The sequence below is a fragment of the Elephas maximus genome, chromosome 3 (genome assembly GCF_024166365.1).
Source record: "Elephas maximus indicus isolate mEleMax1 chromosome 3, mEleMax1 primary haplotype, whole genome shotgun sequence".
NCBI lineage: Eukaryota > Metazoa > Chordata > Mammalia > Proboscidea > Elephantidae > Elephas > Elephas maximus.
The window spans coordinates 41,309,950-41,324,147 of record NC_064821.1 but is presented as its reverse complement, the minus strand read 5'-3'; the positions used below and the strand labels follow the sequence as shown (position 1 = coordinate 41,324,147).

The 14,198-nt window shown below is 55.6% G+C and overlaps 1 protein-coding gene across 2 annotated transcripts in view; it reads left to right on the top strand.

Moving 5' to 3' along the window:
• The first annotated feature begins 10,172 nt into the window (after window positions 1–10,172).
• Window positions 10,173–14,198, top strand: part of TTC34 (tetratricopeptide repeat domain 34) — a 34,641-nt gene continuing 30,615 nt past the window's right edge. Inside the window, exons 1-2 of one of the 2 annotated variants that reach the window (XM_049877670.1) lie at window positions 10,173–10,304; window positions 11,223–12,042. In XM_049877670.1, coding sequence (XP_049733627.1) covers window positions 11,262–12,042 — 781 coding nt within the window. In that variant the 5' untranslated portion in view covers window positions 10,173–10,304; window positions 11,223–11,261. Of the gene's footprint in view, window positions 10,305–11,222; window positions 12,043–12,225; window positions 12,248–14,198 lie in introns of those variants that run through there. The other variant, XM_049877672.1, reaches the window with a different exon arrangement.

The following is a 14,198-nucleotide window of genomic DNA, read 5'->3' as shown; positions in this document are numbered from 1 at the left end:
ATCTATAACACTGACGTTGTCATAGTGATCAAAGAGCTTCCAGACAGGCTCCTCATGCCAGTGGCAGTGACAGCCACGGGGCCAGCTCGGTGCTAGGGGACAACAGTGTTCCAGGGTCCAGCCCATGGAACGGGGTTACTTCTAGCCCAGCCTGCCCCTTATCTTCTGTTGCCTCCCAGGCCCCATGCAACAGCCACCTTCACAGCCAAGCTCCACTCACCACAGACCCAGTCTGAGCCCAGGCACGGAGATCCCCCCACATCACTTCTCCCTCCTTTGAATGTTCTATCCACTGGTCCTCCACCTTACACCCTTCCTCCCCCCTGCCAACAGCCCCAGTAGCCCTGCCCTGCCCAGGGAGCCCACTTGCCTCTCTTCCCAGCTCTGAACACTGGCCTTCCAGCCTGGTCCTGGACAGAGATGGGGCTGGCCTGAAAATCCTCTGATAGGCATCTTGAGCCCCTGAAGGGACACAGGCTCTGAGCCACAGTGGTCTGTTTGCCACTGGCCTGTGACTCCTAGGCCCACCACCACACCCTGCCTGGCCACAACCATGTGCCTCCTCTGAGCCCACCAAGTCATTCTGCCCTCCTGTGCCCAACCCACCCAGCTGGTGTTAGAGGAATAGAGAGGGAAGGGACCCAGGCTTTGTTCCCCAGGAGCCCACGGCCCATCAGGGTCAACAGAGGCACTCAGAGGGTGACAAGAGAGAAGTGTTCCATGGAGAGGCTGAGGCCCCAGTGGCACCTGCACAGTCAGGGAGGGCTGCCTGGAAGCAGAGGCTGGTACCCTAAGCTGACCCCAGAGGATCATGTGGGATGGGTAGGGGTGCAGAGGATGTAGATAGAGGCAAAGGATGGGTCTCCTCTTTTACAGAAGGGTGATGGACTGTGCCCTGGAGTTCCAGGATGTCCTCCCAGGGAGGGGGTCCACGCTGTGCCTCCAGAGGCCCCAAGTGTACACGGGGTACGCTGTGTTCTGCTCTGAGCCCCTGGCCTGATGGGACGGATGGATGAAGGGAGAGGGGTGTAAAGCACACAGGCATCGAGAGAATGGAGCCACGGTCCCCAATGTATCGCTCTTCCCTGAAGCCCATCTGGCACCTTCCAAAGCTGTTCAGGGTCCTGCATGCTGTCCACATGGCTCAGCTGCCTTGCCCACGGCCCTCAGCATCTCAGACCCCTGGGCTTAGCACTGGAGGATCCTCCGGTTGGGGGGGGTGGATTACTGAGAGGCAGGACAATGGGCAGCTCCATCACTCACACCCTACCACAACTGCTGCTCATCGTCATCTGAGTGGTCTGTCACCACAGGAAAGTACTGCTGAGCTGGGCAAGGGCCAGGCCACTGAGGGAGACCAAGGGGGCGGCGGACCCTGCGATGGTGGGTCAGTACTTAGTCAGGAGGGGTGGCAGCGGGGGCTGTGGGGACGGTCCGGGTCAGACCTGTGGAGGGGACCAGGATGGATGGAGTGAGAAGAAACATCCCAGCAGACCCCGAATCTTACAGGAGGGCATTTGAGAGAAAATCAAAAGGAGTCAGCTAAGCATAATGAGCTAGCGGCCCTGCCCCAGCAATGCAGATACAACGGGCAAAAAAGCAATTCCTTCACTCGAGGGCCCAGATGACGTGGCAGTCACAGTGCCAGGTTCAGGCACTCAGCCAGGGGATTCGGACTGGCCACCAGCTGCAGCCAGGGGCAGGGGCTGCAGTTTGGCAGACAACGTAGGCAAGAACCCAATCGGGGACCCAGAGGAGTCCCAGCCAGGGTGTTTGGAAAGTTTCCAGGGGGAGTTTCTGAGCTGACTCTGAATGCAGAGGAGACTCAGAAAGGGTGTCCTGGGAACAGAAGCTGGCCCGGCAAAGATGGGGCGGCGGGAGGACACAGGAATCCAGGAACATTGCAAAAACCAGGTCTGCCCAGCGCATCGTGGCTATTGGTGGCGAATGGTGAGGCCGAAGAGCAGAGGGCCTCCGCTCAGCTCAGGGGCCTGCACCCTCAGCTGGGACCCCCATGTCTCCCAAAGTGAGTCCCTCCACCCTCAACATCCAAGTCACCTGGGAGATTCTCCACAGTGCAGACTTGGACCTATTATGGATGGAATGTGGTCCCCAAAAATATATGTTGAAGTCTCAACCCTGTATACCTATGAGCATGACCTTTTTTGGAAGTGGGGTCTTGGAAGATGTCTTTAGTTAGGTTAATATGAGGTCACACTGGGGTAGGGTAGGTCCTAACCCCATCTGAGTGGTGTCCTATAAAAGAGGGGAAGAGACTCAGAGACAGAGGAAGGACGTCATGTGACAACAGCGTGAATATTTTTGGCTTTGTGGGCCTTACAATCAGTCACAATTACTCAAATCTGTCCTGTGACTTGAAAGCAGCCACAAACAATCTATAAATGAATGGATGTGACTGTGTGCCAATAAAATTTTATTTACGGACACTGACATATGAATTTCATATCACTTTCATGTGTCACAAAATATTACTCTTTTTTTAAATTTTTTCCAACCGTTCAAAAGCGTAAAAACCATTCTTAGCTCATGGGCAGTAGAAAACCAGGCAGCAGGCAGATGTGGCTATTGGTTCGCGTCCACTTTTCCACATGAACCTTGAAATCAGGTTGTTTGCAATAAAAATCTGCCTAGTACATTTTTGTTTTTGTTTGGGCGGGGCAGTTCATAAGTTTACCGGTTAATTTAGAAAGAATTGCCATTTTCATATAGATCTTGCACATTTCTTGTGAAGTCATTCCTACCTGTTTTATCTCTTTCCATTGCTCTTTTAAATGGGGACTTTTTTTTCCATTGCAGCTTCTAATTTGCTGTTGCTCGAACACATGAGAACCACTGATTTCTCAATATTAATTTCGTCCCCAGGCACATTCTGATGGTCTTGGTTTCCTGGGTTTGTCATAATGGAAAATACCACAAACGGATGGCTTTAAAGGGCAGAGGTCTATTGTCTCACAGTTCAGGAGGCTAAAAGTCTGAATTCAGGGCATGGCTCTAGGGGAAAGTCCTTCCTTGCCCATTTCCGTTTCTAGTAGCTGCCAGCCATCTTTGGGGTTCTGAGGCTTGTAAATGTGTCTGCTTTGTGTGTCTGTCCTCGTATGGAGTATTCCCCTGTGTGTCTCTGTGTCTATTCTGTTTTGTTTTTTTTTTTATATAACTCGGAAGTGATTAGGTTTAGGATCCATCCTACTCTGGTATGACTTCATTAACAGAACAAAAGAAAGCCCCTATTTCCAAACAGGATCACGTGCACAGGTACAGAGGCCAGAACTTCAATTACATTTTGGGGGGGACACAATCCAACCCAGGATATTCAGCAAATGTCACCTTTTTTTGACATTTTGTCTACTGTGATAAAAATATATATAACAAAACATTTGCCATTCAGTGACATTGTTAGGCAGCCATCACCACCATCCTTTGCTAGATGATTCCACCAACATTAACAGGAGCTCAGTAGCCCCCAAGTAAGATTCTCCCACCCCTGAGAAAACAAAAAACCAAATCTGCTGCCATCAAGTCGATTCCAGCTCCTAGGAACCCTGTAGGACCGAGTAGCATTGCCCCATAAGGATTTCCAATGAACAGCTGGTGGATTCGAACCACAGACCATTTCGTTAGCAGCCGAGCCCTTAACCTCTGGGCTACCAGGGCTCCTCCCATCCCAGGTAACCACTAACAAGCTTTGGTCTCTATACATATGCCTATTTCATATAAGTGGGATCATACAGTGTTTGTCCTTTTGTGAAATGTCACCTCTTGTGATACATAAAACCCAGTGTTTGGCCAAGAAGCTCCCAGGAGAGGAGAGCAGAGAATTTCAGTTTCACGACACATCCCTGCCCAGGTACCACCCAGCCCGAGCACCACAATCCTCAACTTCCTATCTGTCCAAATACCACAGCCCCTACCTAGTAAGACTGGCCCAAGACCCACACCCTGGACAGACATTGGCCTGAGGAGGCCAGGGTGATCAAGGGCCACCTACCCACACAGTGACAACTTCTAGCATTGCCCTTCTGACAGGAGTCACCTCTTCCAGAAACACACCACCTTCAGCCATTGTGGTCGCAGCTCTGAGGGCAGCCCCCCACCCCTGGGGCAGGAGGGGCAGGTCCTCTCGACTTCATCAGTCTAATTCTGGCTCATGTGTCAAAGTGCATGCGACTTCTTGTAAAAATGATCTGGCTGCTAATTAGGCTGTTTATAACTTGTTTCCCTGGTTGCTAATGATAATTAACATGCAAATCAGCTCAGGGAGGGGAGGCACTGGGGTCCTCAGTTCATTACCAAGTTAATTACTGTTTGCATACTTAACCATCACAGATATAAATGGTGGCATTTAGGGTAATGGGCAAGATGATCATTACACCAACGACATTTTTGAAAAGTCATTTTGCCGTGTTATTTTTCTGCGTGATTAATAGCTCTGTGCCTGGTTGATAAACTTAGTTAGTTCAAGCCAATATAGGTTCTGTACACAGACCGGCGAACAGGCTTACAGCACCCATTAATCTTGCCCCAGCCCCTCTTGGTTACAAGTTTTTAAGGAAGTAAAAGGGCAAAGCAGAAAGTTGGGTAGCTCTGAAGGAAAGCAAACACCCCGCTTCTAAAGGAGCTGGCTCCCTGGGATCTTTGACAGATGGTATCTAACTACACGCTGAGTTTGGGGAGATCTGTGACCCACGGCCAACGTCCTCTCAGGGAGCACAATAGCACAGGGGTCATAGAAGACTTGGCTTCACTCCTCGTTCATTCATCATTCATCCTCTATGTGTCAGGTGCTGGCTGAGCAGTGATGACACAACCCTGCACTTCTGGGGTCAACATACCAGAAAGTAAACCCAGCAACTAACAAACGGGTGGTGGGAGCCAGGCAGGAGGCAGGGAGGAACAGGGGTGATTTCAGATGGGGTGTCCAAGAAGGCCGCTCTGAGAAGGGATGACCTAGCTGAGCCCCGACGGAAGGGAGGGCAGCACCAGGTGAAGTGTGGGAGAGAGGCAACGGCAGTGCAAAGGCCCTGGGGCAGGAATAGGTGAGTCGGCACAGCAAGGAGGCCAGGCGATGGGCTGGGCCTGAATGACCAGGTGGAGAGAGAAGGGTGGGAGGGAGGTGAGGAACAGGCCTGAGAGCCAGCAGAGGAGACAGGCTCCAGCCTGTGCTTAGGAAGACAGCTCTGGCTCTTGGGCACAGAGGGGACTGTGGTTGACAGTCCTGGAAGGGGAGACATGTTGAGAGGCCAGACTCACAGGTGGTAGGGAATGAGAAGTGATCACTCTAGGGCACACTTTGAAGGTGGACCCACCAGCACCTGCGGATGACCAGGTGTGAGTCTGGACAAAGTGAGGTATGAAGACACCTCTGAGGTGAGGGCTGGTCACCCCGTGCTGTGCTCTGGCCTATCCCTCTGGCCAGTTGCCGAGTGATCCCTGTGGGCCTGACCCTGGACCCTCAGACAAGGCCACCCACCAACTCACTCCCTCTGGGATTTGCCTGGAGTCCCCACTGAGTCGTGAGTGCTGGGGTCCTGGGGCTGCTCTGGTAACAGGTAAGGGCAACCCCTGTGGGAATGCCAGGGCTCACTGCCACAAACCTGTTCCTCCTCCAGCCATGGCAGGTGCGTGGGGGCTCAGGGAAGGAGGGCCCCTCCCACCTTGCATTATTGATGACAGGACAGAACGGAGCCGGTGGGAACAAGAGGAGACACAGTTCCCAACAGGTGTGGCTGCCCCGCCTGAGGCTGCCAGTACAGGTAGCTCAATTTGTAGCCCAACCTGGAGGGCATCCAGGGAGGGGACCCAGGGAGGCCGCCCGGGGGGGGGGGGCCAGAGAGGGCCTAGGCCTGTGGGCAGTGGGTGTCAGGTGGCATGGAGACGTCCTCTCCCCGCACCAAGGCTCCTCCCTGTTCGGTGATCCCCTGGAATCCCTACTGTCAGCTGCAGGGACCAGAGACTGAAATTTCATCTGGTGAAAAGCAGCTCCCCAGTCCCATGCGGTCTCCTTGTCCCTCCCCACCTCCTGGCCACAGGTAAGCTCCCCAGGGTCTGGGTGGTCCTGGGCTAAAGGAGGTGTGGCTTAAAGTCCATGGAGCACAGGTAGGGGATCCTAAGCTCTTGCAGCCTGGGGCCTGGGGGCTCACTCACCCTTGGAGAGCACCTGAGTGGGCTGGGGGCATGGGGTGCTGAGCCCAGCCACTGGATGACCAGGGCTGTGCATGGCTCCAGGGCTAGTAAGAGGCCAAGCTACCGAAAGTCAGTCTTTTGGGGCCCTTGGGTGCAATCATGGCTGTTGCTAAGTGTCCCTTTTCTAAGAGGTTGGTTTAGACAAAAGGAGTCTGCCCTCCTGTGAGCCTCTGCTGAGGAGGGGATGGGTGGGAGGCAGGGGCTGGGAACACCCAGGAGGCCCAAAGGGAGCTAGGCCTTCCTGATGAGGAGCTGGGCCAGAGTCTGAGGCCTGGTTCCACCTGCAGCCCTGTGGACTAGGACCGTATGCTCTCCCTGCACATGCCAGGTAGGATTGTAACCTAACCTCTGGCCTCTGGGTCATACCAAGAGAGCTGCTGCTCTGGTCGGGGGAGGCGCCAGGGGGCCACAACTGGCCCCAGACCCAGATCCCCCCACCTCTAAGCAGTAGGTCTCCTTGAGCTACAAGGGGCTGCATGTGGGCTTGGGCAGAAATAAGGTGGGGTCTGGAATACACCTCCCCGGTTCTGGGCCCAGAGCTGGGCTTGGATCTGCCTCTCAGGGCACTTGGATATATGGTGGGCAGGAGTGGACAGGGTGGCTGCTGACCACCAGAAGAAGACGGTGTGTGACAAATTTCTCCAATGGGATCACCCGCTGGTCCCCTCAGAGGGCTCCCTGAGGATAGCTGGGGTTCTTAAAGGTCCTTAGAGAGCAAAGTCAGCCCCACGTTTAAACTGGTGGAACCGAGACGGAGCTCCAGAAAGGCACAGGGTACCTCTTACCTGGGCAGGCGGTGTCACTGCTGACGCCAGCTGCAGATCGGACCTAGCAGGCACCTTGCCACCCCAGAGGAGGAGTCGGGAGAGGGCCGGTCAGAGCAAGTCCCTCATCGGTCTTCTGCTTCCTTAGACCACTTCTATTTACAACTCCTTCGCTGCTCACACCTAAGAAAATTCTGGAAACAGGGCTCAGAGCTCTCCTTCCACAGGTGGGTCTTGATCCCTGAGTCAGGGAGCATTAAGGACAGCACCGCCCAGTTCAGGAGTCCCCATCTGATCAGCTGCCACAGAGCCTGAGCCTCTCCAAGGACACAGCTCCCATGCCAGGCCCAGACGGCTGAGCCATGGAGCTGAGCAGCAGCCTGGCCTAACCCATCGGGTTAATCAAGTTCTCACTCCTGGGGACCCAGAGCGGAACCCACCCATCCCCAGCTGCAGACACAGGCACGTGGGGCATCCATGGGCCCTCTGTGCCAGCAGAGAGACCACTGAGGTGGGGAGCAGGGTTCTGCTCAGCTTCAGTCCGGTGAAGCCCTCAGGATGTTAACAGCGCATCCAGAAAGCTTGAAAACAACTTCATCTCCCGCCCGGATTAAAGTCCCTGCGTCGTCTTGTTTCCCTGCCATTTTGTTCAGAAACCTTCTCTCCTGAAGTGTGTGGGGCCCAAGCAGTTGCTGTCAAGTTGACTTTGACTCTTCATGGCCCCATGTGTGCAGAGTAGAACCGTGCTCCTCAGGGTTTTCATGGCCATGACATTTAGGAAGCAGGTCACCAGGACTTTCTTCCAAGGTGCCTCCTGGTAGGTTTGAACCTCCAACCTTTCTGTTATTAGTGGAGTATATTAACATCTTGTGCCTCAGGGACTCTGTGGGGAGCCCAGCCCTGCCCCAGTCACTGTCATCTCCTGGACACCCTGTTCCCCAAGAAGCAACTTCACTAAGAAGCACGTCTGAGAGCCTGAAGACCTGACAAGCCTGACGGCTGCATCCCTGGCCCTCCCTGCACCGGGGGCTCTGACCCCAGCAGATAGGCTGACCCCTCAAGCAAAGAACAGAAACTGCCTCAAGGAGGCATCGCCCTGGGCCCCATTATCACCGTCGGTGTTGAGGTGCAACAACAAGCGGCTTGTGCCCCAACTCGACTCACACTCAGTTCCTGGCACAGTGGGCCTCCATCGAAGTGTGTTCAGTCGGCAGCTAATGTTGCCATTAGACAGTGAAATCACACGTCCACCACAACCTATGGTTAAGCCATGAACTCCCCCAAAGACCACACCTGCCGTGTCAGGGTTTGGAGGGCAGACGAAAGCCAAGGCCATGACCAAAACTCACCCCCAACAAGACACAGGTCAGAAAGGGAAGACGGTGTGATTCCTCTTGAATTCAGGCATCACCACAGTGCATGGGCCAGGTCCACCTGCCTGGAGCCACCTGTTCACTGCTCCTGAATTCTGAAAACCACCAGCCTTGGCCTCAGTCTGCCTCCCAGCTCCTGCTACCACTTTTCATTTGTGGCAGAACCCGAAACCAGAGCATGGTGTGAGTGATGGCACAGAGAGGTGCCCAGGATGACCCACACCTACCTGTGTGTGCTCCCAGGTACACCTCCTGAGCCCGGGATAACCTGCACCTACCTGTGTGTGCTCCCAGGTGCACTTCCTGAGCCTCTGTCCGCAGGACCCACAGGGGAAGCACAAAAAAAAAAAAAAAAAACAGGGGAAGCACAAGGACCTGAAAATTAACAGCTTGGCAAGTCCTCGCCACAGTATGCGGAGTATGCTGTCCTCACAGCAGCCACCCCGGCCCCTCCCCCTCCACCATCCCATGGACAGTGGGGGCTGTGACCTAAGCTCATGGTCTCAGAGACGGCTAAGCTCATCTGGCCAGCACCTGTGGGCCTCCAGACACCATGCGCGGGGCTGAGATATGGGGGGCTGTTGGGGCTGGTGTGATGGTGAATGTCATGCAGCTATGGAGCCTCTGTGGCCCCACCCTGCTCCATTACTGCTCAGTGCCCAAATTGGGTAATTACGATGACAGTGATCAAAGTAAGGTAATGAGAAGCCCCTTAAGAAGCTGTCACCACTGCGTTAATGGCATGGCTATGCCTTTTGAAGGTGAAGGAGCCTGAGCCATGAACAGTCGGGAGCTGGACTCGAAGTTGGGCCTGCTGGCCACACTTGCCACCTTTCCTGGCCTTGTCCTAGACCCCACCCCACTCACCCTCCAGGAACAGCTATCTGTCCCTCGGCCTTCAAGTCCAGGGCCACATCCCTGCCCACCGAGAGGGCATTTGAAATGCAGCCCCCAACTCACAGTGTCGCATGCCCTGGCACCCACATTCCCCAGCAGGAGCTTTACTGGTTCCTTGAGCCTCGGCATCCTGGATTAGGAGAACCCCTTGCCAAACGCAAGATCCCTCTCCAGGGACACGCAAAGCTCTTGCCACCTCCCGGCAGCCTCCCCAGTGGCTGCCTGTGCTGGAGTCCAGTGTCTCAGGCCTGAAGGTAGCAGCCCCACCAGGCTGCCAGCAGCTCACCATCCGGCCACTGCTGCTGCTGCTGCTGCCACTGCCGCTGGGGGAGATTCCTAAAACAGCACCTGCCGCTGTGGTCCTGGGCTTGCGTGCTCCCAGCACGGCTCCACAGAGGTGCTTCTGGGCCTAAACCCAACAGGGACAGGCTTCTTCTCAGGACAGGCTGAGGGCCAGAAAGAGAAGGCCCCTGGGGAAGGTTCCTGGGGGGAGGAATATAGCCAGTAGTGGGGGCCCACACCTGCTGGGGAGACAGGAGGACAGCAGAGGCCTGGGGCTGGGGGCAGATCCAGTGGTGAAGGGTCTAGGGATTCCCAGACCAATCACGGGGGTTAATGCTATAGAAGGTGCCGCAAGAGGGTAGAGGTGTCCTTTGGAGGAATGGCCCAGCTCCTACTCCCCAGAAGCCCCTCCCAGTCCTTGGGGTGGGTGACAGCAGGGGGAGGGTTGCCCCAGAGCACAGGAAGCTCCTCCCCCACCCAAGTGTCCCCCAACACCCCTGCTCTCAGCTCTTTTCCCTCAGAGCCCCTCCCCACAGTCCAGCCACGGGACAAAAGGCAGGGCACCCAGCCACCAGGGGCACTGCTGAGCTGCAGGAACTTTGGGTGTTGATACTCTCCCGGGAAACAGCACTGCCTGCCCCAGACGCAGGGCCAGACATCCCTGACTGCCCAGGGCAATGGGCGCGGTGCGTGTCTCTGCGGGAACCCAGACCAGCCCAGCCCACTAGCCCGCCAACCCCGGATCATCCCTCATGGCTCCAAGCAGCCGCCGGAACCACAGGCCACTGTGAGTGTGTCTGAGCGTGTGTGTCTCTGAGTGTGCATGTATGTGGGTGTGTAACATGTGCATGCCTGTGTCTACATGGTGTGTCTGTGGCTGTGGGTCAGAGAGTGTATACCCCGGAGTGGGGGGGAGGCTAGTTTACAGGCACTTCGGGACATTTTGGGACCAAGGAAGAAAGGGCCATGGGAGGTTCTTCAAGCCAGAAGGTTTGGGGATTTCAGGGTAAGGTGGATTGGGCGGAAGCCTGGAACAGGCTGACCAGCCCTGGGAATTCTGACCTCAGAGTGCATGGGCCTACCTTGCTCCACACCCAGGAGCCAGGGCAAGTGCCTGTCATCCCCACACCCCCACACACGAACTGGCCAAAGTGTGAGCAGGTGGGCAGTGGCTTGGCCCTGAGGTTGGGCACGGTCCTTGGCGGCAAGGCTGGGGCACTGAGATGGCAGGAGGTATATTTCACCTGATTTGACGAGTGCATTCAGCTTTCCTGAGGGTCGTGCCCTGGGAGGGTTGTGGGTGCAGTGAACTTAACATCTGACCCCTCACACTACCCACCTCCTCCCCACCAGGTAGTTTGGGGACCAGGGGCTCACAGGGCAGCCAGGCACCGGGCAGGCAGTGTCACAGCCCATTCTGCAGACAAGGAAACTGAGGCTGGGAACTGCATAGTGTGCTGAGCCCAGTCTGGTGGGGGCTGCTGATCCCAGCCTCTCCACCCCTCTTTCCCCACGGAGACTGCCCGATGTGGGAAACCACAGTGCTCCTGACAGCTGGACACATTCTGTTTTCACTCCAAGGGATTCTGAACTGACACAGGGCTGCAATGGAGTAGGGCAAGGGGGCACTCTGAAGCAGGGCTGGGGTGGGCTGAGGGCCAGGCACTGACCAAAGCCTGGCACTGACCGAGCTCTTCTTCCCCAGGTGCAGACTGGAGATGGGCCTGTCGGGGATGTGGGCGTGATGTCAGCCCAGGAACTTGTGGCCTGCCTCTGCAGGGAGGGAGACCAGCATCTGGCCCTGGGGCAGCCTCCACTGGCCACCGCCTTCTACCTGGCAGCCTTCAGCTGCCACGCCCCCTCAGCTGTGCGGAGTGTGCGTGAGGCCCTTGCTGAGGCACAGGGGGCACCAGTGGTGGCCACACTGGAGGCCTGGTGCCGCGGGGATGGCCAGATCCCCACCATCCACTGGGACGGCATGGCAGTGGTCTCCCTGACAGGGACCCTGGCCTCCGCCTTCCTGGCCGCCCTGTGCCCTGACCACCCTGCCTCAGTCCTGCATATACTAGCTGGCCTGCTGGCCCATGGGCACCATGAGGAGGTGGCACAGCGCTGTGATGCTCTATTGGCCACTCACCCCCAGCAAGCCCTGGAGCTGCAGCTGACCCGGGCCCTGGCCCGGGTCCTGTCCAGGATGCAGGTGGCCGATGGCATGGCCGACTACCTTCGAGCCTTTGTTGAGAACCCTGAGCGAACAGTGGCATTCATCCGCGCCCACCAGCAGCCTTACCTCCCCCTGTTGGTCCACACCCTGGAGGACCACATCTCAGGCCACCAGGAGGCAGGGAGCAGTGCCAGCCAGCAGGAGACCAACTGCCAGCGACTCATGGCTGCACTGGGCCCCAGGGGTGCCCAGAGCCAGCCCCTCCAACCCACAGCTCTGCTCCAAGAGGGCAGGTATGAAGACTGCCTGTCAGCGTGCAGCCGGGCCCTCGAGCCGGACGCAGTAGGCACCCGACCCCAAGGTAGGAATGTGGCCTACGTTTCCTTAGGGCCCTGGCCACAGTGCTTCGCCATTTCTTCTCAGCAGGTGAAGTCCTGGTTTGACCACTGGCCCCTGCTGGCCCAAGAGTGAGCAGATAGGCGATGGCACAGCTCTGTTTGATGCTGGACATGGTCCTTGGAGATGCAGTCAGAGCTCTGAGAAGTGTAGGAGGCCTGTTTCACCTGGTATGATGGTGGCTCCAGCTTTCCTGAGGGTCCTGTGCTGGGAGAGGCAGGGTGGAGGGAATGGTACTGGCTTGGTGGGAGGCCTTGGGGAAGGCCTTGTGTGGGGGCTTGGGACACTGCATTGCAGTGACAGCCAGGTCTCCCATACTTATGGAGCACTCACCAGACAAGCACACAAAATAAAATAACCACGTGAAGTGTTCTGAAAAGTGGGCCATGCAAGGTCTGGCTCTGGATGAGGTGGTCAGGGAAGGCCTCTTGGAGGCAGTGTCATTTGAGCTGAGACTGAAGGAAGAGTATCCCATGATGGCCGAGGAAGAGATTCTAGGCAGTGGAGACAGAATATCCCTGAGGTGAGGGAAGCTTGGAATCTGAGGGCCACCCAGGGACTTAGGGTTCTCTCCTCGGGGCAGTGGAGTGGGGACATTAAGCCTGTAAGCCATGTTGTAAGGCAACCTGAGTTGCATTTGAAAAGTATCCTCAGGCTGAGGTGAGAAGAATACACCGGAAGGAGCCAGCAGCGTGAGAACAGTCCACCGGAAGGCCGCCCTCAGTCCAGGCTTCTAGTAACGATGGTCTGGATGGGGGCAGGTGGGAGAGAGGCAGGGGGCCTGGGAGGTCCCTGAGTTAGAGAGGACAGGACACACTGGTGGACTTAGTGGTGGACAGAGGTGGGGAGGTGGGGATCGAGAGTGATTTTAGGAGTCCAGCTGGAGCAGCTGTACTGGGGGGCCGAGGAGGGGCAGACAGGGGCTCAGGGGTATCAGGAGCTTCAGGAACACCCAGTCTGAATAGCTGCTCCTCCTTCATTCCCTGCTGGCTCCTCCTTCTCAGGGGGCAGTGTGTGGGTAGTTAGGGGCACCCTGAGGCCAAAGGCCAGCCCACCCCTAACACACCATTCCCTCGGCACATGTCTCCTCCTTCTTGGGGGGCAGTGTGTGGGTGATTAGGGCCCAACTCTAACACCGCACCCTCAGCACATGGCTACCCAAGAGAACTCAGCAAATCGTCCGAGAATTCTGAGCTTGTAACAAAGTGAGGACCCTCGGTGACCGAAGCACAGAGTGTCCAAACCTGCCACAGCCTGGGGCACTCAGCACTTCCCATAACGGATGGAGTCTTGCAGCCCCCCTAGTCTCACAAATTGGGGAGTCATAAGAAACACACCTGCAGAGATCCAGAATCCCCACAGGGCTATACCCTTGGTGAACTGTGCATTAGAAAACCTCTGCCCCTCAAAGGGAGGATGCTGGGAGCCTGTCTGTGCCCACCCCAGCCCTGAGGTAGGCAGGGACCACTTTCCCCAAGAATTGTGGTGCTAATTATATCTATGCCAGTGGTGTCACAGGGAGTGACCTTATCACCAGCCCCCAGCACAAACATAGCTTACAATGTGGAGTGAACAAATACATGTTCCTATAACAAGCTTTTTACAAGTGTAATTTCCTATAACAAACATATTCTAATCTTAAGGTTACTTGTCAAAAGTCCTTGGGAACTTTTAACAAACCTGTCTATATTTTGGGCAAGTTCTTTGCCCTTCTTAGTAAATCGACTTACATGGAAACTCAACTTATGACAACAAGATACAGAATAGGGATAGCTTTAACTCAAATTTCCTGGTAAATATCCAGGTGGCTGATCTTCCCAAAGTACCTGGGGCAACAATCTCCCATTCTTTCAAGGTTCTTCATTAAGAATGGAGCCCTGGTGGCACAGCGGTTAAGAGCTACGGCAGCTAACCAAAAGATCAGCAGTTTAAATTCACCAGCTGTTCCTTGAAAACCCTATGGGGCTGTTCTGCTCTGCCCTATATGGTTGCTATGAGTCAGAATCGACTGGACGGCAGCAGGTTTTCATTAAAATAGCTAGGGTAGGTGATCCAAAATTGGAAAAGGCATGTGGCAGGGTTATACTCTTTTGCCTTACTTATTCAATCTGTATGCTGAAC